The following is a 20,037-nucleotide window of genomic DNA, read 5'->3' as shown; positions in this document are numbered from 1 at the left end:
CTAGAATTAGCAGCACGCACTAACCCCAAGGCTGATAGCTCGTACCTCGATATGCACACGAAAACATGTGCAGGGAAGGGCATGAGTACACCACAATGGTACCCAGTAAGTGTCAAGCCTAACCTCGGTCGAGTAGTGACGAGGTCAGGTCAAGGCCCTACCGGAATAAATATAATAAATTAAACAGTAAAAGATATAAGTAGAATTTACGGTAACACAGTTAAAGAAATTTTTTAGAATTTTAACAATTAAGGGAGCCCTCGGCTCAAAACAAGGTAAACACAGTGGGAAATCTCTCGGGATACCGTCCCGTAGTTTCAAATGAATATGCAGTACAGGGGGATCTCTCGGAATACGTCCGTAGTCCCAAACTAAATATGCAGTGCTGAGGGATCTCTCGGGATACCGTCCCGTAGTTTCAAATGAATATGCAGTACAGGGGGATCTCCCGGAATACGTCCGTAGTCCCAAAGTAAATATGCAGTGCTGGGGGATCTCCCGGAATACGTCTGTAGTCCCAAAGTAAATATGCAGTACAGGGGGATCTCCCGAAATACGTCCGTAGTCCCAAAGTAAATATGCAGTACAGGGGGATCTCCCGGAATACGTCTGTAGTCCCAATTTAAATATGCAATGCAAGATGAAATGACAGATATGACATCGAGTTATACAGTTTATACTGGACACAGATAAAGTAAATAAAGACTTAACTGAACATGACGCACAGAATGTCAATTAGGCAGTTAAAACACGTAAGCATGCTTTTCTAGTCTAAACTACATAATTAAACATATTAGTACAATTAATAAGAGAAATAATTTATGATTTAAAAAGGTTAAACAAGATTTTTGCAATAATAGCCCGTGTACGTACTCGTCACCTCACGTACACGGCGCTCACACACCAAATAATATCAAGATATCCTAAGGGGGAAGTCCCCAACACAAGGTTAGGCAAGTCACTTACCTCGAACCGGTCAAATCAACTCGATATCACGTTCTTGCCACGAGTATCCGACTCCAAATGGCCCGAATCTATTCAAAATTGTACAATACCATCAATACGCGCTAATGGAATGAATCCCATAAGAAAAACTATAAAAATTAGGCCAAAATCCAAAATTGGCTCAAACTCGGCCCCCCGGGCCTACGTCTCGAAACCCGACAAAATTCACGAAACTAGAAAGCTCATTCACTCACGAGTCTAACCATATCAAATTTACTAAAATCCGACACCAAATGGTCCTCCAATCCACAATTCCAACTTCCAAATCCCTAGCCTCCAACTTCCAATTTTCACCTTAAATACACATTAACTAGGTGGGAAAATACATGGCAAGGCAAAATTATTGACCAAAAATAAGCACAAGGGACTTACCTCAAGAAATGCCTCGAAAATGCTCTCAAAAATCGCCCTAACCCGAGTTTGCAAAGCCAAAAATGATAAAAATCGCGAAGCCCTTCGGTTTTAATCACTGCCCAGGTATTTCCGCACCTGCGGAACCTGGGCTCGCACCTGCGGGTGCGTTTGAGCGGAAAACATGCGCATCTGCGCAACTCACTTACCCCCTCTGCCTTCGCACCTGCGACGAAAGGGCTGCACCTACGCACTCGCGCTTACGGACGTCCCTTTCGCTTCTGCGCAACTTGCGCATTTGCGAATAGCCTTGCGCATTTGCGGGCATCGCAGATGCGGAACTTCCTCGCACCTGCGACCCCAGGCCAATTCTCAACTTCTCGCATCTGTGCTTCCATCTTCGCATGTGCGGCTCGCGCACCTGCGGTCTATTTTCCGCAAGTGCGAAACACCAGAACCAGCAAAGGCATCAGATTTTCCTAAGTCCAAATTCTTCCCGTTAAGCATCCGAAACACACCCGAGGCCACCGGGACCTCGATCAAACATACCAACCAATCCTAAAACACCATACAAACTTAGTCGAGCTCTCAAATCCCATCAAACAACTCAAAAATCACGAATCACCCTCCAATTCAATTTTAAAGAACTTGAAACTTCAAAATTCTACAACTGATGTCGAAACCTAACAAATCACGTCTGATTGACCTCAATTTTTGCGCACAAGTCATAATCAACATTATGGACCTACTCCAACTTCCAGAATCGGAAAATGACCCAGATATCGAAAATTCCACTACCGGCCCAAAACTCCAAAAATTCGACTTTCGCTATTTCAAGCCTAAATGAGCTACGAACCTCCAAAACATAATTCGGACATGCTCCTAAACCCAAAATAACCTAACGGAGCTAACAGAACCGACGAAATTTTATTCTGGAGTCGTCTTCACACAGGTACGACTACGGTTTAAATCCTAAGGCTTAAGCTCTCATTTAGGGACTAAGTGTCCCAAAACACTCAGAAACTCAAAACCAATCATCCTGGTAAGTCACAATAGCAGAAAAAGATTTTGGGAAAGCAGTTAATAGGGGATCGGGGCTATTACTCTCAAAATGACCGGCCGGGTCGTCACATCCTCCCCTCTTAAAACAATCGTTCGTCCTCGAACGAGTATAAGACATACCTGAAACTATGAAAAGATAAGGGTACTGGCTGCACATATCCTGCTCGGTCTCCCAAGTTGCCTCCTCGACCGGCCGACCTCTCCACTGGACCTTTACTGAAGCTATATTCTTTGACCTGAGCTTTCTGACCTGCCTGTCCAAAATGGCCACTGGCTCCTCAACATAAGATAGATCTTTGTCCAACTGGACTGAGCTGAAATCCAATACATGAGTCGGATCACCGTGATACTTCCGGAGCATGGACACCTGGAATACCGGGTGAACTCTTGCTAGGCTGGGAGGCAAGACAAGCTCATAAGCAACCTCCCCAACTCGCCGCAATATCTCAAAAGGACCAATGAACCTCATGCTCAGTTTGCCCTTCTTCCCGAACCTCATGACACCCTTCATAGGCGATACCCGAAGCAAGACCCGCTCACCAACCATAAATGCCAAATCACGAACCTTACGGTCTGCATAACTCTTCTGCCTGGACTGGGCTGTGCAAAGTCTCTCCTGAATCACCTTCACCTTATCCAGGGCATCCTGGACCAAATCTGTACCCAACAATCGGCCTCGCCTGGCTCAAACCATCCCACTAGGGACCGGCACCGCCTACCATACAAAGCCTCATACAGTACCATCTGAATGCTAGAATGATAACTGTTGTTGTAAGCGAACTCTGCAAGTGGCAAGTATCGGTCCCATGACCCTCCAAACTCTATCACAGAGGCACGGAGCAAATCCTCAAGAATCTGAATCGTGCGCTCGGACTACCCGTCCGTCTGAGGGTGAAAGGCTGTGCTCAGCTCTACCCTAGTACCCAACTCCTGCTGTACGGCTCTCCAAAACCGGGATGTGAACTGTGTACCTCTGTCTGAAATGATGGATACTGGAATACCATGAAGGCGGGCAATCTCACTGATATAAATCTCAGCCAATCTCTCTGAAGAGTATGAAGTCAACTCTGGAATGAAATAGGCTGACTTGGTCAGCCGGTCCACGATCACCTAAATAGCATTGAACTTTCTCAAAGTCCGTGGAAGTCCAACTACAAAGTCCATGGTGATCCGCTCCCACTTCCACTCTGGGATCTCTAACCTCTGAAGTAATCCATCCGACCTCTGGTGCTCATATTTGACTTGCTAACAGTTGAGACACTTGGCCACAAACCAAACTATATCCTTTTTCATCCTCCTCCACCAGTGGTGCTGTCTCAAATCCTGGTAAATCTTCGCGGTACCGGGATGAATGGAGTACCGCGAGCTGTGAGCCTCCTCGAGAATCTACTCCCGAAGCCCATCTACATTGGGCACACAGATCCGGCCCTGCATCCTCATCACACTGTCATTACCAATAGTCACATCTCTGGCATCACCTCGACGAACCTTTTCCTGAAGAACTAGAAGATGAGGATCATCATACTGGCGCTTCCTGATACTGTCATAAAGAGAAGACCGAGCAACCACACAAGCTAATACCCAGCAAGACTTTAAAATATCCAATCTTACGAACTGACTGGCTAAGGCCTGAACATCCAAGGCTAAGGGCCTCTCAGCTGCCGGAAGATATGCCAAGCTCCCCAAACTCTCTACCCGGCGACTCAAGGAGTCGGCCACTACATTGGTCTTCCCCTGGTGGTATAATATAGTGATATCATAGTCTTTAAGTAGCTCCAACCACCTCCACTGACGCAAATTAAGGTCCTTTTTCCTGGACAAGTACTGCAAACTCCGATGATCAGTGTAAATCTCACAGGGAACACCGTACAAATAATGACGCCAGATCTTCAAGGCGTGAACAATAGCTGCTAACTCGAGATCATGAACTGGATAATTCTTCTCATGCACCTTCAACTGTCTAGACGCGTAGGCAATCAACCTACCGTCCTGCATTAATACCGCTCCAAGGCCAATCCTCGAGGCATCACAATAGATAGTTTAAGACCTTGAACCTGTAGGCAATATTAATACGGGGCTGTAGTCAAAGCTGTCTTGAGCTTCTGAAAGCTCTGCTCACACTCCTTGGTCCACCTGAACGGAGCACCCTTCTGGGTCAGCCTGGTCATAGGTGCTGCAATGGATAAAAATCCCTCCACAAAGCGATGGTAATACCCCGCCAAACCAAGAAAACTGCGGATCTCCGTAGCTGATGATGGTCTAGGCCAACTCTGCACTGCATCCACCTTTTTCGGATCTACCTTGATCCCATCACAAGACACTATGTGGCCCAAGAATGCCAATGAATCAAGCCAAAATTCACACTTAGAAAATTTTGCATACAACCTCTTCTCCCTCAAAGTCTGAAGCACGGTCCTGGGGTGCTGCTCATGATCTTCCCAAGACCGGGAATATACCAGGATGTCATCAATAAACATAATGACGAAGGAATCAAGATAAGGCCGGAATACACTGTGCATCAAATGCATAAAGGCTGTTGGGGCATTGGTCAGCCCAAATGACATGACAAGAAACTCATAGTGACCATATCTGGGCCTGAAAGCAGTCTTCGGGATGTCCGGCTCCTGAATCTTCAACTGATGATAGCCAGAACGCAAGTCAATCTTGGAAAACACCCTGACACCCTGTAACTGGTCAAATAAGTCATCAATATGAGGTAATGGGTACATGTTCTTCACTGTAACCTTGTTCAACTGCCGAAAATCAATACACATACGCATAGAACCATCCTTATTCTTTACAAATAAGACCGGAGTACCCCAAGGTGATACACTGGGCCTGATGAAGCCCTTATCAAGCAAGTTCTGCAACTGCTCCTTCAACTCCTTCAACTCAGGAGGAGCCATTCGGTAGGGAGGAATAGAAATGGGCTGAGTGCCCGGCAACAAATAAATGCCAAAATCAATATCTCTATCGGGCGGCATACCTGGAAGATCAGCTGGAAACACATCTGGAAAGTCCCTCACTACTGGAACTGACCCGACTTTAGGGGTATCAATACTGACATCTCTCACATAGGCCAAATACGCATCACACCCCTTCTCAACCATTCGCTGAGCCTTAAGAAATGAAATGACCCTGTAGGGAGTATACTCTAAGGTACATCTCCACTCTAATCTCGGCAAACCTGGCATAGCTAGCGTCATGGTCTTAGTGTGACAATCAAGAATAGCATAATGGGGCAACAACCAGTCCATGCCCAAGATAACATCAAAATCTACCATACTGAGTAATAACAAATTGGCTCTGGTCTCAAAACCACTAAGAGCAATCAAACACGACCGATATACGTGGTCCACAATGAGAGAATCTCCCACAGGAGTAGATACATAAACAGGGGAACTCAAAGAATCCCGAGATATCCCCAAATGTGGAGCAAAATAAGAAGACACATATGAATACGTAGAGCCTGGGTCAAAAAATACTGATGCATCCCTATGACAGATAGGGACGATACCTGTGATGACTGAATTTGAAGCAACGGCCTCTGAATGGGCTGGAAGGGCATAGTACCTGGCCTGGCCTCCCCCTCTAGGGCGACCTCGACCGTCCCGACCTCTACCTCGAGCTAGCTGAGGAGGTAGGGTGGCAGCTGGTGCTGGAAGAATGACCGAAGGACCCGATGGAACACGTGGAGGCTGATAAGTCTGTGGAGGTGCACCTCTCCTGGCTCTAGGGAAATCTCTAACCAGGTGATGAGTGTCACCACACTCAAAACAACCTCTCGGAGGACGCGGCGGCTGAGACTGACTAGGAACTGGCCTGCTGGACTGGCCGGTAATAGCACCTCGAGTGGGAGACATACTGGATACTAGCAGTGCATAATAGGGCTTCGGAGGTCTAGGAGGAGCTGGGACACTGCTGGCTGCTGGAAGAGCTGAATGAACAGGGTGACTCAAAAAACCCCTACCATAGCGTGCTGCTGGTGCACGAGCTCCTGAATAATGACCAGTCTCTTGAGACCTCTCGGCCTCTTTCTCCTCTCGGTCACGGGCGAACATGGCCTTCACTCTCCTGGCAATGCTCACTGCCTGTTGATAAGTGATGTCTATCTCCAACTCCCTGGCCACACTGGTCCGAATACTGGGGTGGAGTCCCTCAATGAAGCGACGAACCCTCTCTCTGACTGTAGCAACCAGAGCCAGCGTATGGCGAGCTAACCAACTGAAATGGACTACATACTCCGACATAGTCATAGAACCCTGATGCAATTGCTCGAACTCTATGCGCCAAGCATCCCTGAGGCTCTGAGGAACATACTCACAGAAGAACAACTCTGAAAACTGAGTCCAAGTGAGTGAAGCTGCCTCGTCTGGACTACTCAGCTCATAGGCACGCCACCACTGATATGCTGGTCCCCTCAGCTGGAAAGTGGTGAAAGAAACACCACTCGTCTCCACAATGCCCATAGTGCGGAGAATACGATGACACTCCTCAAGACCACCCAGAGCATCATCTGAAGCTAGTCCGTTGAAAGTAGGTGGGTGGTACTTCTTGTACCTCTCAAGTCTGAGCTGCTATGCCTCAGAAGCAGTTACCCTGATCTTATGCTGAACCGGAGCCACTGGGGGCATAGGAATATTCTCTAGGGCCTGATCAACCTGGACCCTCTGCTCAGGGGTGCGGGCTGCGGGAGTCTGTGCCCTTCCCTCAGCCTGAGATGCAGCGGGAGCTATCGGAAATAGTCCAGCCTGAGCCAGAGTGCTGAACATGCTCAAGAACTCAGCTAAAGTCTCCTGGAGGGCTGGAGTAGCAATAGGGATCTCTGGCGCTGGCCCTCCAGCTGGAGCTGCTGGGGGCTCCTCTGACGCAGCTCTCGCAGGTGCTCGGGCTGCACCGCGTGGTCGTCTTCTACCCCAACCCCGGCCTCTAGTGGCTCTGGCAGGGGGCTCAGGTGCCTGAACGTCAGTCCTCCCATTGCGGGTCCTCACCATCTGTGAGAAAGAATAGAATAGAATCTTAGAATTTTTGGTGTCAATAACTCGCACGACAAGGAAATCAAAGAAATGTGATTGTTCTTAACAGTTACATAGCCTCCTGAAGATAAGTACGGACGTCTCCGCACCGATCCACGAGACTCTAATAAACCGGCTTATGACTCGCGACTCCTACGAACCTAGTGATTTGATACCAACTTGTCATGACCCCAAATTATTCCTCCGTAAGGTGTCGTGATGGCACCTAGTCTTTACAACTAGGTAAGCCTAATATTGCATAAAATATAAAGAAATACAATATTTTAAAGATAAACAACATATTATAAATAGCCAAGAGTAGTACCACTCGGCATATACAAAATAATTTCCCAAGACCCGGAATATCACTAACTCACAAGCTGCTAAAATCTATGTAGCTCTATACAAAAGTCTGAGGATAATAAAGAAAGTATCTAGGCGAGGGAGTAGAAGGAGACTCCGAAGATCTGCGGACGCAAGCAGAAGTACCTTGAAGTCTCCTAGAATCAGCAGCACGCACTAACCCCAAGGCTGATAGCTCGTACCTAGATCTGCACACGAAAACATGTGCAGGGAAGGGCATGAGTACACCACAATGGTACCCAATAAGTACCAAGCCTAACCTCGGTCGAGTAGTGATGAGGTCAGGTCAAGGCCCTATCGGAATAAATATAATAAATTAAACAGTAAAAGATATAAGTAGAATTTACGGTAACACAGTTAAAGAAAATTTTCGAAAATTTAACAGTTAAGGGAGCCTTCGGCTCAAAACAAGGTAAACACAGTGGGAAATCTCTCGGGATACAGTCCCGTAGTTTCAAATGAATATGCAGTATAGGGGGATCTCCCGGAATACGTCCGTAGTTCCAAAGTAAATATGCAGTGCTGGGGGATCTCCCGAAATACGTCCGTAGTCCCAAAGTAAATATGCAGTACAAGGGGATCTCCCAGAATACGTCCACCTTTTGAATCTAGATGTCTCCACGTTCAATGATTTCTCTTATCAAGTGATACCTTCGTAGAACGTGTTTAGATTTTTGGTGTGATCTTGGTTCTTTTACTTGAGCAATGACTCCAGTATTGTCGCACAACAATGTAACTGTACCTTATATTGAAGGAACCATGCCAAGTTAAGTTAAGAACCTTTTTCATCCAAACAACTTCCTTAGCAGCTTTACTAGCTGCTATATATTTTGCTTCAATCACTGCATCAACTACTGTAGCTTGTTTGCAACTTTTCCAACTCACTGCACCACTATTTAAGGTGAATACATAACCAAAAATAAATTTGCTATCATCATTATCTGAAGAGAAACTTGCATCAGTATAACCTTCAAGTTTCAACTAAGAATCTCCATAAGTGAGGAATTGGTCTTTAGTCCTTCTTAAGTACTTAAGAATGGTCTTCACCACCTTCCAATGTTTCTTACCAGGATTTGCCTGATATCGGCTAGTCACTCCTAGTGCATAAGCCACATAAGACTGTGTACATGTCATGGTATACATGATAGCTCCCACTGCACTAGCGTATGAGATCCTACTTATGTGTTTCTCTCTTCAGGTGTTTTAGTACAATTCTCCCCACTAAGAGTAATTCCAGTGCCTATCGGTAGATAGCCTCTTTTGAAATTATCCATGTTATACCTTTTCAAATGGTATTAATGTACAAATACTAGGAAAGCCCAAGCAGCTTCCTCGATCTATCTCTACATATATTTATTCCCAATATATAAGTTGCTTCTCCCAAGTCTTTCATGGAGAACTATTCAAATAGACAAATTTTGATACTTTGCTATGCTGGTATATCATTCCCTATGAGTAATATGTGAAGATTCGCGTCCAAATTTTTAGCAACAAGATATCTAATGGAAAATATGTGATGTGCAAATCTTAAAATCTTATGCCTTATGCAAGATAGAAACTTTGTTCAATGGAAAAGATTGTGTGTGTATATTTAGAATTATTATTAGTAATCTTAAATATTCTATATGGTTGTTATAGAAGAGTAATTTTATAAAGAGCATTATGCTATAAATATGGATGTTGCTGTTATAGGTAAAAAAAGTTGTTATAAAGAGGTAAAATATAACTTAAAAAATCTTTTCTGGAAAAACTTGGCTTTTATAGTGAATGACTGTTATATAAAAATGTTATTATTGAAAGGTCTCATAGTATGTATTTTTTTTTTCCGTCGATCAAGCGTTATATCGGTAGTAACAAAATGAAATCTACGAAACAACTACAATTACAAAATTCTTCCATCAATCCTGAAAGATATTATTTTCCAAGTAGCTTTAATATGTGTGCGTTGGAGTTCAAGTCTTTGAACGTTTAGTTATGAATTTACTAATAATGTATTAGCTTTCTTCAATATTTACCTTGTGAGATATGCATATCTTTTGAGATTTTGAATTTGAATAATTTTTTATCTTTTATATGTAACATTACAAAATAAATAATAATAATTTTTTGGATAAGTTTTATCTATAACAGCCAAAAAATATTTAAACGTCAAATGTTGTTATAGATTTATAATAGTCATTCACTATAAAAGCTAAAAAAATATCGGAACAAACAAGGTTGTTATAGAGAAGTTTGATTGTAATCATTTTTTGGGCCTATTTATAACTCTGGGTGACAAGAAATATCCTGATTTATAACTAGTAATAGAAAAATAGCCACAGTTTCAAAAGTAATCGATATTTAGAGCAAAATATCCTTTATAATCTAAAAAAGTTTGAGGATAATATGCTGGAGTTCGAATTTTTTTACATATGAGATTTCAGTATAATGTGTTGGAGTTCCAACATAATATGCTAAAAGTTTATACGCAGGAGCACTATAATCAAGCATATTATGTTGTAACTTACCGTGTCTTAGCTAGGATATTTTTGTCCAAATTTTATCTCTGCATAAAATAGCGGCTATTTTTCAATGAATTTACAAACACTAACTATTTTTTTTATTACCAATCTGAAAATTGGCCAACCCACACTATTTTTACAACGTTGGCCCTTTCAACTTCTATGTTGGGGCTTAGTTCAAAATTTCTAATTCTATCTATATTAGTTTTTGAATCAACATTGCAACATGCAAAATATCGTAAAAAAAGCATGTTACAACAGATTGAAATGCAAAATATTGAATAATTAAGGGCCTGTTTGGAAGGCCATTACGTAATTAGAATTGGTGTAATTACACAACCTAGTAATTATACAGTATTGTAATTACGACAACATGTTTGTCATAATATATTTATAGTGCAATTACAAGTGTACTGCTTGGTTACACAAGTGTAATTACACAATTAGATTAAATTTTAAATATAAATTAATTACCAAAACTTAAAAGTTAAGATTTAACAAATATATGCCTTTATAAATAATATTAAATTTGATATTTAAGATACATATGTTTCTTGAAAATATATTAATTACTAATCATATATTTGTAACTAATATTGTAATAATAATTGACATGTATTTTTCATATTAATAATATTTTACTTTAATTAGTTATAAAAACTAAAAGTACATATTTTGTAAGAACATCGCCGACTGCATGTGTCACGACCCAATTTCACCTATAGGTCGTGATGACGCTCAATACTACAGCTAGGCAAGCCAACTAATAAATTAAGCATATATTGATTAAACTTTTAATCCAAGAAAATAATAAAATACAAAATTCTACCAATGTTTATATGCCAAGACCTGGTGTCACAAGTGCATGAGCATCTAGTATATTATACAAAACTCCAAATACTGTCTGAAATGAAATAGACAGAATGTAAATATAAGAAGAGATACTAGTAGCTGCAGAACGGCTCAGAAAGGCAGCTCACCACTATGTCTCGGGATGACGTGGATATGTGATGATAGGTCCTCCACTAGTACCTGTCTCAGATCCTGCACAAAACGTGCAGCAAGTGTAGTATGAGTACGTAAACAACGTGTACCCAGTAAGTATCAAACCTAATATCGAAGGGGTAGGGACGAGATGACCGACTTTGACACTCACTATGGGTCAATAATAATAATTAAAATAAAACTAGAATATTTAAATCAACATGATTCACAGAATATAACAATAATTTATTTAACCAGCAGAAATAATTAAATTCCTTCAAAACAATATATATATATATATATAAATTCTTTCAAAACGCAATAATTCTCAATATATATATATATATATTAAATCCTTCAATTTCAATAAAAATTCCAATTTATCAAATAGCTTTACAAGCTGCAATTCAATTTCAATGAATTTTCAATTTATCAAATTGCTTTACAAGCTGCAATAAACCGTCAAAGTATTGTGTAATTATTATTATTATTATTATTATTATTATTAAGCACGATTTCTGCCGAGGACGTACGGCCCGATCTAGAGTGTCGTGTACACTGCCGAGGGACGTGCGGTGCGATCCATAGATGCATCTATCCTGCCGAGGCGTTCGGCCCGCTCCACAAGAAAGGAGGACATTTTCTTATGTGCCTCCGGATGGAGAGTATATTTATTATAAAATAAATTCGGGAGGAAGAATAATTTCTCTTAACAATTAATTAATATAAACAGAAAATCAAGTATATGAGATTTTCATCCTTTAATATTTTTAGCTAACAGTTCACAATATATATATATATATATATATATATGTCAAATAATATTAATTAAATAAAGAATATAATTTACACAAGTAATTCATGCTTGAGTCCTAAACTACCCGGACTTTAGCATTAATAGTAGCTACGCACGGACTCTCGTCACCTCGTGCGTACGTATCTCCCACAATTAGCAATAATTATTTAATTTTAATCACCTATGAGGTAGTTTTCCCCCCACAAGGTTAGACAAGAGACTTACCTCGTCTTGCTCCAATTTAATCCATTAGAAGGCTTTTTTCACGATTATCCAATTCTGTTTGGCTCAAATCTAGCTAAAATAATTCGATACAATCACTAAAAATTATAGGAATCAATTCTATAAGAAAATACTATATTTTAAATAAAAATTCCGAAATTAATTAAAATTTCGTCTGTGGGACCCACGTCTCGGAATCCGGCAAAAGTTATGAAATCCGACAACCCATTAAATTACGAGTCCACCCATACTAGTTTCACTCAAATCTGACTCTGAATCGATACCGAAATCTCAAAAATTCGTTTCTATGAGATTTCTAAAAATTTCCCAAATTTCAATCTCAAAACACTAATTAAATGATGAGAACAAAGATATATTTATGTTTATAGACCAAATCCAAGTTAGAATCACTTACCCCACTGTCTTTTCCTTGAAAATCTATCAAAAATCGTCTATGCTCAAGCTCCAATTTTTAAAAATGGCGAATGGGACGAATGCCCTCTTTTATAATTCTGCCCAAGCAGCCCTCGATCCATGGCCTCGATCCTCAGCCTCGATCCTCGGCCTTGATCATCAGTCTCGATCCTCAGCCTCGATCCTTGGCCTCGATTTTGGGCCTCGATCTTAGGCCTCGATTTTGGGCTAGAATTTCCACCATAAAGGAAAAAAAAATTGCAGCAACTGTTTGAAGTCCAACTTTTGATCCGTTAACTATCCGAAACTCACCCGAGACCCTCGGGATCTCAACCAAATATACCAACAAGTCCTAAAATATCATACGAACTTATTTAAAATCTCAAATCACATAAAACGACGCTAAAACTACGAATTATGCTCTCATTCAAGCTTAATGAAACTTAAAATTTCCAACTTCTACATTCGATGTCGAAACCTATCAAATCAACTCCAATTGACCTCAAATTTTACACACAATTCATAAATAACATAACGGAGCTATGAAAATTTTTGGAACTGGATTCCGATTCCGGTATCAAAAAGTCAACTTCTCGGTCAAACTTCCAAACTTAAATTCTTGTTTTTAGCCATTTCAAGTCTAATTTAACTACGGACTTTCAAATAAAATTTCAAACACGCTCCTAAGTTCAAAATTACCATACGGAGCTGTTGGAATCATCAAAATTCTATTCCGGGGTCGTTTTCACATAATTAGACATCCGATCACTATTTGAACTTAAACATTTTAATTTTTTATCAAAATTCCATATCTCGGGCTAGGGACCTCGGAATTTGATTCCAGGCATACGCCCAAGTTCCAAATCACGATACGGACCTACTGAAACTGCCAAAATACTGATCCGACTCCGTTTGCTCAAAATGTTGACCGAAGTCAACTTAGTTGAGTTTTAAAGCTCTAATTCATATTTTAATCCATTTTTCAAATAAAAACTTTCCAAAAAATTTTACAGATTGCACACGCAAGTTGAGGAATGATAAATAGTACTTTTTGAGGTCTTAGAACACATAATTAATTATTAAATTTAAAGATGACATTTTGGGTCATCACAGCATGCTTGATAAAAAGATTAATATTTATAAATAGAATGCCGTAACATTACTCAAATATTTTACAAAACAATAATCTATAAATTCTAATTGAAAATTGAATGGCATGCAATCTGAATTAATAAGTCAATAATACTAAAGCAAATAAAATTGAACCGAAATTATAACATAAATTCACAATTCAAAAATAATTAACGTCATACTCTTATGTAAAATTACAACATAACATAAAATAAGTTTCAACATAATTTAAGTAAATATAATTAAAAAAATAAAAACATATATATATATATTGCGACGACCCGGCCGGTCGTTTTGAGAGTAATAGCCCCGATCCCCTATTAACTGCTTTTCCCAAATCTTTTTCTGCTATTGTGACTTGCCGGGATGATTGATTTTGAGTTTCGGAGTATTTTGGGACACTTAGCCCCTAAATGAGAGCTTAAGCCTTAGGATTTGGACCGTAGTCGGAACTATGTGAAGATGACTCCGGAATAGAATTTCGTCGGTTCCGTTAGTTCCGTTAGGTGATTTTGGGTTTAGGAGCATGTCCGAATTGTGTTTTGGAGGTTCGTAACTCATTTAGGCTTGAAGTGGCGAAAGTCAAATTTTTGGAGTTTTGGGCAGGTAGTGGAATTTTTGATATCGGGGTCGTTTTCCGATTCCGAAAGTTGGAGTAGGTCCGTAATGTTGATTATGACTTATGCGCAAAATTTAAGGTCAATCGGACGTGATTTGATAGGTTTCGACATCGGTTGTAGAATTTTGAAGTTTCAAGTTCTTTCAAATTGAATTGGAAGGTGATTCGTGATTTTTGCGTTGTTTGATGGGATTTAAGAGCTCGACTAAGTTCGTATGGTGTTTTAGGATTGGTTGGTGTATTTGGTCGAGGTCCCCGGGGCCTCGGGTGTGTTTCAGATGCTTAACGGGAAGAAATTTGGACTTAGGAAAATCTGGTGCCTTTGCTGGTTCTGGTGTTTCGCACCTGCGGAAAATAGACCGCAGGTGCGCGAGCCGCACATGCGAAGATGGAAGCACAGATGCGAGAAGTCGAGAGTTGGCCTGGGGTCTCAGGTGCGAGGAAGTTCCGCATCTGCGATACCCGCAAATGCGCAAGGCTGTTCGCAAATGCGCAAGTTGCGCAGAAGCGAAAGGGACGTCCGCAGGCGCGAGTGCGCAGGTGCGGCCCTTTTGCAGTAGGTGCGAAGGCAGAGGGGGTAAGTGAGTTGCGCAGATGTGCACGTTTTCCGCACAAGCGCTCCCGCAGGTGCGAAAATACCTGGGGAGTGATTAATACCGAAAAGCTTCGCGATTTTTATCATTTTTGGCTTTGCAAACTCGGGTTAGGGCGATTTTTGAGAGCATTTTCGAGGCATTTCTTGAGGTAAGTCCCTTGTGCTTATTTTTGGTCAATAATCTTGCCTTGCCATGTGTTTTCCCACCTAGTTAATGTGTATGTAAGGTAGAAATTGGAAGTTGGAGGCAAGGGATTTGGAAGTTGGAATTGTGGATTGGAGGACCATTTGATGTCGGATTTTAGTAAATTTGATATGGTTAGACTCGTGAGTGAATGAGCTTTCTAGTTTTGTGAATTTTGTCGGGTTTCGAGACGTGGGCCCGGGGGGGGGGAGTTTGAGCCAATTTCGGGTTTTGGCTTAATTTTTATAGTTTTTTTGTGGGATTCATTCCATTAGTGCGTATTGATGGTATTGTACAGTTTTGAATAGATTCGGGCCATTTGGAGTCGAATACTCGTGGCAAGAACGTGATATCGAGTTGATTTGAGCGGTTCAATATAAGTGGCTTGCCTAACCTTGTGTTGGGGACTTCCCCCTTAGGATATCTTGATATTATTTGGTGTGTGGGCGCCGTGTACGTGAGGTGACGAGTACGTACACGGGCTATTATTGCAAAAATCCTGTTTAACCTTTTTAAATCATAAATTATTTCTCTTATTAATTGTACTAATATGTTTAATTATGTAGTTTAGACTAGAAAAGCATGCTTACGTGTTTTAACTGCCTAATTGACATTCTGTGCGTCATGTTAAGTTATGTCCTTATTTGCCTTATCTGTGTCCAGTATAAACTGTATAACTCGATGTCATACCTGTCATTTCATCTTGCGTTGCATATTTAAATTGGGACTACAGACGTATTCCGGGAGATCCCCTTTCCACGGACGTAAATTTTTGCCTGCTAGGTAAGAGGATAGCAAGTTTCAAATTCTGGTTCGGTAGGACACGTTGAAAGAACACTTTTTTCAACGTGTTATCGTTAAAAAGAATTTTCTGCAGTTAAAATGGAAATATTTGCCTTTACATGATAAGTAGGCTGTAATTTGTGGATCTTTGGAAACTCCAGCACGACTATCTCATTTGTTGGTTGATTTTTAGCTCAAAGTCTCAAATCGTTCTTTTTCTAATTTAAATTAAATGTGAAGGGATCGATATATTCCCAATATCAAAAGGCTAAGAAATTTATCTGAAATATATTCAAACTTTGATATAACTAGAATGCCACTAATAAAATATATGACCTCATTGAAATCATGAACCAATAATTTGACACTCTTACATTTTCTCCTCTTAAATATATTTAATTAGCAGTAACTGCAATCTTTTGGTCAAATTGACAATGAGTTGGCTTCCCACAAATAAAGTAGCTCGTGCCCTTGCCAAGTGTTACTTTATCATTTCCAGAAGTCAATGTTTTTCCAGAAGGCGTACAACTATCGTAGTTCTCCTTGTTCACTATCACCACACTGTGAACATTTTTGGGGTAATTGAATACTGCAAAAAAAAAAGAAAAAAAACACGTTGTTAAAGTCATGAAATATCTAATACTAGATGAGTTCTTGATTAATTTCTCGCTGTGATAAATAAGCAGTTACATGGATTAACTTATTTAAAAAGACTTCAATAATAAATTTGCTCTAACAACTTCTAAAAAAAATTATATCTCGCTCGAATAGTTTTATTCACGTAATTTATACATACCAAGCACATCGCCAGCCTTGAAATTTTTGCCATTAGGCCAGTTGCTAACGCCCATATCCCAACCACCATCATCGCCAACATTATAAGTAGTTGCATTTGTTGTTTCGAAGGCAAATAACACCATAAATATGACCAAAAAAATTGCAGACCCTTTTAATTTCCCTAACATTTTTCTACTTAGTAGTAGTAATTACGTCTCTTAGTAGAAACTGTATATAATATAGGGGGATGGAATTTAACAAGGTGTAGTCCTAAGACTTTAAACTTAGGTGAATACCTTAAGTTAGAATTTGTGGCTATTTATAGTGGCACTAATTAGAGTGCCCAACTATTGCTAACAATGTTAATTTCTCCGGATTTTGACTATATTATGCAATGTAGATTTCATGAAATCTGCTTAATATACAGCATGTTGAAAAGTGTGACTTTTGGTGTGGACAAGTGACAACAGGACAATTTATTTTTCAAATATAGAACTTAACATAAATGTTTAGGTGAAATTAAATCTATACAAAGATTTCCAGATTAGTATTGATTAAATATTCATTACAAGTGTATTTTTTTATTATTCTCAACGTTGATACTCGAAAATGTTGGATTTCAATTAAATACATGTTATTGAACTTGATGAATTAATCTAACTCTACTTATTTGGGTCAACATGTATTAAGCAGAAATGTATAATAGTCGTTGAGTTTCAAATGACACCTTTGAAATGACACCCCTAACGAACCTCAATCATCAATTTGTTAAAATTTTGGACAAATCACAAAAATCATTTGTGAGTTTTCAAGCTTTTAGAATTTGAACAATAGAGTTTTTAATTTTCATTTTAATTTACCCAACGATGCTTAAATGTGTAATGATAAACATGAATATCACTCTCAAATAAGTTTCTAACACATATTTCCGCAATACTCTGTTAATAGGTAAAAAGAAGTTACAAATTATATACATAATAGATTAAATTAGGCAAGAGAAAAGAACATAGGCTAAAATTGTTTAGGAAAGATTAAATTGAGCCTTTATTAGTGTAAAATTCGGGAAAGATTCATAATTTTTGAATTTACAGTATACTTAAGTAATTTTTAACTTTTAAATACAAAATTCAGGAAAGATTAGTGATTGTTTAACCTTTACTTGTACAAAATCCAGGAAAGATTCATGATTTTTGAATTCACATTATACGTCAGTAATTTTTACTTTTAAATACAAAATTCAGAAAAATAATAATTTTGTAACCTTTACTAGTGCAAAAATCAAGAAAATTACGGAATGAATCATGGTTTTTGAATTCACATTTTACTTCAATAATAGAGAGCTACTGCTTAAGGTCATTCAAACTCCAAGAACAATTCTTGAATTTTGAACTTATAAATATTCAAAGTCATGTAGTAGTTCCTGGAATTGTTCCGTATTTTTAGATAGGAGTATTTTTATCAAGACTTGTATTTTTGCATTAATAAATGGCTAATTTGCAAATACAAATTAAAATATGACTAAACTCTAATAACTGACCAGAAAAGTGTCTATTTACCAAGATCATCCAACTCAACGTAATTGGATTTCACTTAAATACGTGTAATTGGATTTGACAGAAATCTACTAACGGGGCAAGTGCACAGATAGTCATTCTCAGGGATGCTATTTAGGCATTAGCCAATACTTATTTTGTCCTGAAATTTGAAACTAAAAATCTTAACTTGAGGACAACTTAGGACATTTTTGTCCTAAAAAATTAAACTAAAAAACTAAAATTTAGGATGTACTGGCTAATTTCTAAATAACAGCCCTTTAAAGTGGCTACCTGTATCATTTCTACTCTACTAACTCTATTGATCCATATATTTATTTGGGCCGATATGTATTAAACGTTTATGTAGCCCTTGTGTTAGCTCAATCCAATAAGTGCCTACACAGTAAACTCTAAATTAAAGTTTGTTAAAAGTATATAAAACTTCAACACCTGTATGTTACCTTTAAAATGCAAATGATATGTGATGTTCGGCCAAAATGCTATACTTTTAGTACATTTATATTTTGTTGGTTTAGTGATTAATTGTGCGATATTTGAGCTAAATTGTGTTGTTTTATGTGTAGGAGCATCGGAAGAAAGAATCGAATGAAAGTTGCACAAAAAGAGGACAAAAATGCAAGAAAAGAGCACAAAAACATCAAGTACCCAAACTGTGCTACAGACCAAGTAAAGCCAGCTCTATAGCCTACCTTACCGTGCTACAGACCAAGTAAAGCCAGCTCTAGCCAGCTTGACCGCGCTACAGGCCATCTGTAGTCAGCTCTGTAGCCAGGCTGACCGCACTATAAGCATGGCCTCGCGAGGTCTATAGCCCGATAATTAAAAGTCGCGGGTTAAACGACTCCAACCCAGATTTGGAATGAGGAATTTCGGCCCTAACATATAAATACTCCCTAAATGAGTTGAGAAAGGGTTGGACATTATTGGAGAGGCAAGAATGCTACGAGAACACTTGGAAGCAACAAATCACAAGAGTTTTCTCTTCCGTTCTTTCTTAATCTATATTTTAATGCTTTCAATTATTATCATGATTATTAGTATGGTTATGAGTAGCTAAACTCTTTTATCTAGGATTTGATGGACCCTTTTGAAGGATGATTTTCTCTTGCGTTTAATATGATTTTGCCGTTGGATTTTCTCTTCTTTTTCAACTACATGATTATCTTAGTTAATTGAAGGGCCCTCAATTGGCTGTGCCTATTTAATGTGTATTGCTTGGAAAATAGTACATATTTAGATAGTTGTTGAACAACATCATTCCTAACGTATGTGAGGAATAAATACAGAGGGTTTAAAGGTGGGATTAGGAATAACGAAACATTGGTGCGATCTTAGTGAGCGGTGAATTAGTGTCAGCTAGCGATGTTCGGAAGAATATATCTAGTAAATTGTGGTAGTTGCTCGGAAGAGAATTACGACACGCGAAGTACTCACGATCGGTAGAGAATACTTAGGCGAAATTATAGAAGACGTAGCGGGAAGGATTCCGACAATTGGGGAAATCATAACTCTAGACTTCCTTAATCTTGTTTCCAAACCTTAGTATCCCTAGTTATTAATCTACTAATTTAATTTATTAGTTAATTAGATACAAGAATCTTAATAATTATAATTTAGGAATTGTTCGAGCTTGTCTTCTTAGTGATAGTAAACAGTTGTAGCTAAACCTTAGTTCTTTG

The 20,037-nt window shown here is 39.3% G+C and overlaps 2 protein-coding genes across 2 annotated transcripts; both read right to left on the bottom strand.

Moving 5' to 3' along the window:
- Positions 1–3,804: 3,804 nt before the first annotated feature.
- LOC138902983 (uncharacterized) lies at positions 3,805–6,887 on the bottom strand. Its single transcript, XM_070190908.1, has 2 exons — positions 6,041–6,887; positions 3,805–3,992 (listed from the first exon to the last, which is right to left on the bottom strand). The coding sequence occupies exons 1-2, from the start codon at positions 6,885–6,887 to the stop codon at positions 3,805–3,807; spliced, it is 1,035 nt and encodes a 344-aa protein (XP_070047009.1).
- A 9,533-nt stretch (positions 6,888–16,420) lies between these two features.
- On the bottom strand, positions 16,421–16,945 carry LOC104100424 (basic blue protein-like). Its single transcript, XM_009607643.4, has 2 exons — positions 16,822–16,945; positions 16,421–16,614 (listed from the first exon to the last, which is right to left on the bottom strand). The coding sequence occupies exons 1-2, from the start codon at positions 16,943–16,945 to the stop codon at positions 16,421–16,423; spliced, it is 318 nt and encodes a 105-aa protein (XP_009605938.2).
- Between the last annotated feature and the right edge of the window lie 3,092 nt (positions 16,946–20,037).

This window comes from Nicotiana tomentosiformis, chromosome 1 (assembly GCF_000390325.3).
Source record: "Nicotiana tomentosiformis chromosome 1, ASM39032v3, whole genome shotgun sequence".
Lineage (NCBI taxonomy): Eukaryota > Viridiplantae > Streptophyta > Magnoliopsida > Solanales > Solanaceae > Nicotiana > Nicotiana tomentosiformis.
This window is presented reverse-complemented; position numbering and strand designations above follow the sequence as displayed.

Excerpts from the sequence above, each read along its gene's own strand:
- LOC138902983 (XM_070190908.1), bottom strand. The coding sequence starts at position 6,887 with ATGGGCATTGTGGAGACGAGTGGTGTTTCTTTCACCACTTTCCAGCTG. Across the intron at positions 3,993-6,040 it reads ACCTCCTCAGCTAGCTCGAG|CTTGTGTGGTTGCTCGGTCT; the intron begins GTAGAGGTCGGG and ends GCTGGGTATTAG.
- LOC104100424 (XM_009607643.4), bottom strand. The coding sequence starts at position 16,945 with ATGGTGTTATTTGCCTTCGAAACAACAAATGCAACTACTTATAATGTT. Across the intron at positions 16,615-16,821 it reads CAAGGCTGGCGATGTGCTTG|TATTCAATTACCCCAAAAAT; the intron begins GTATGTATAAAT and ends TTTTTTTTGCAG.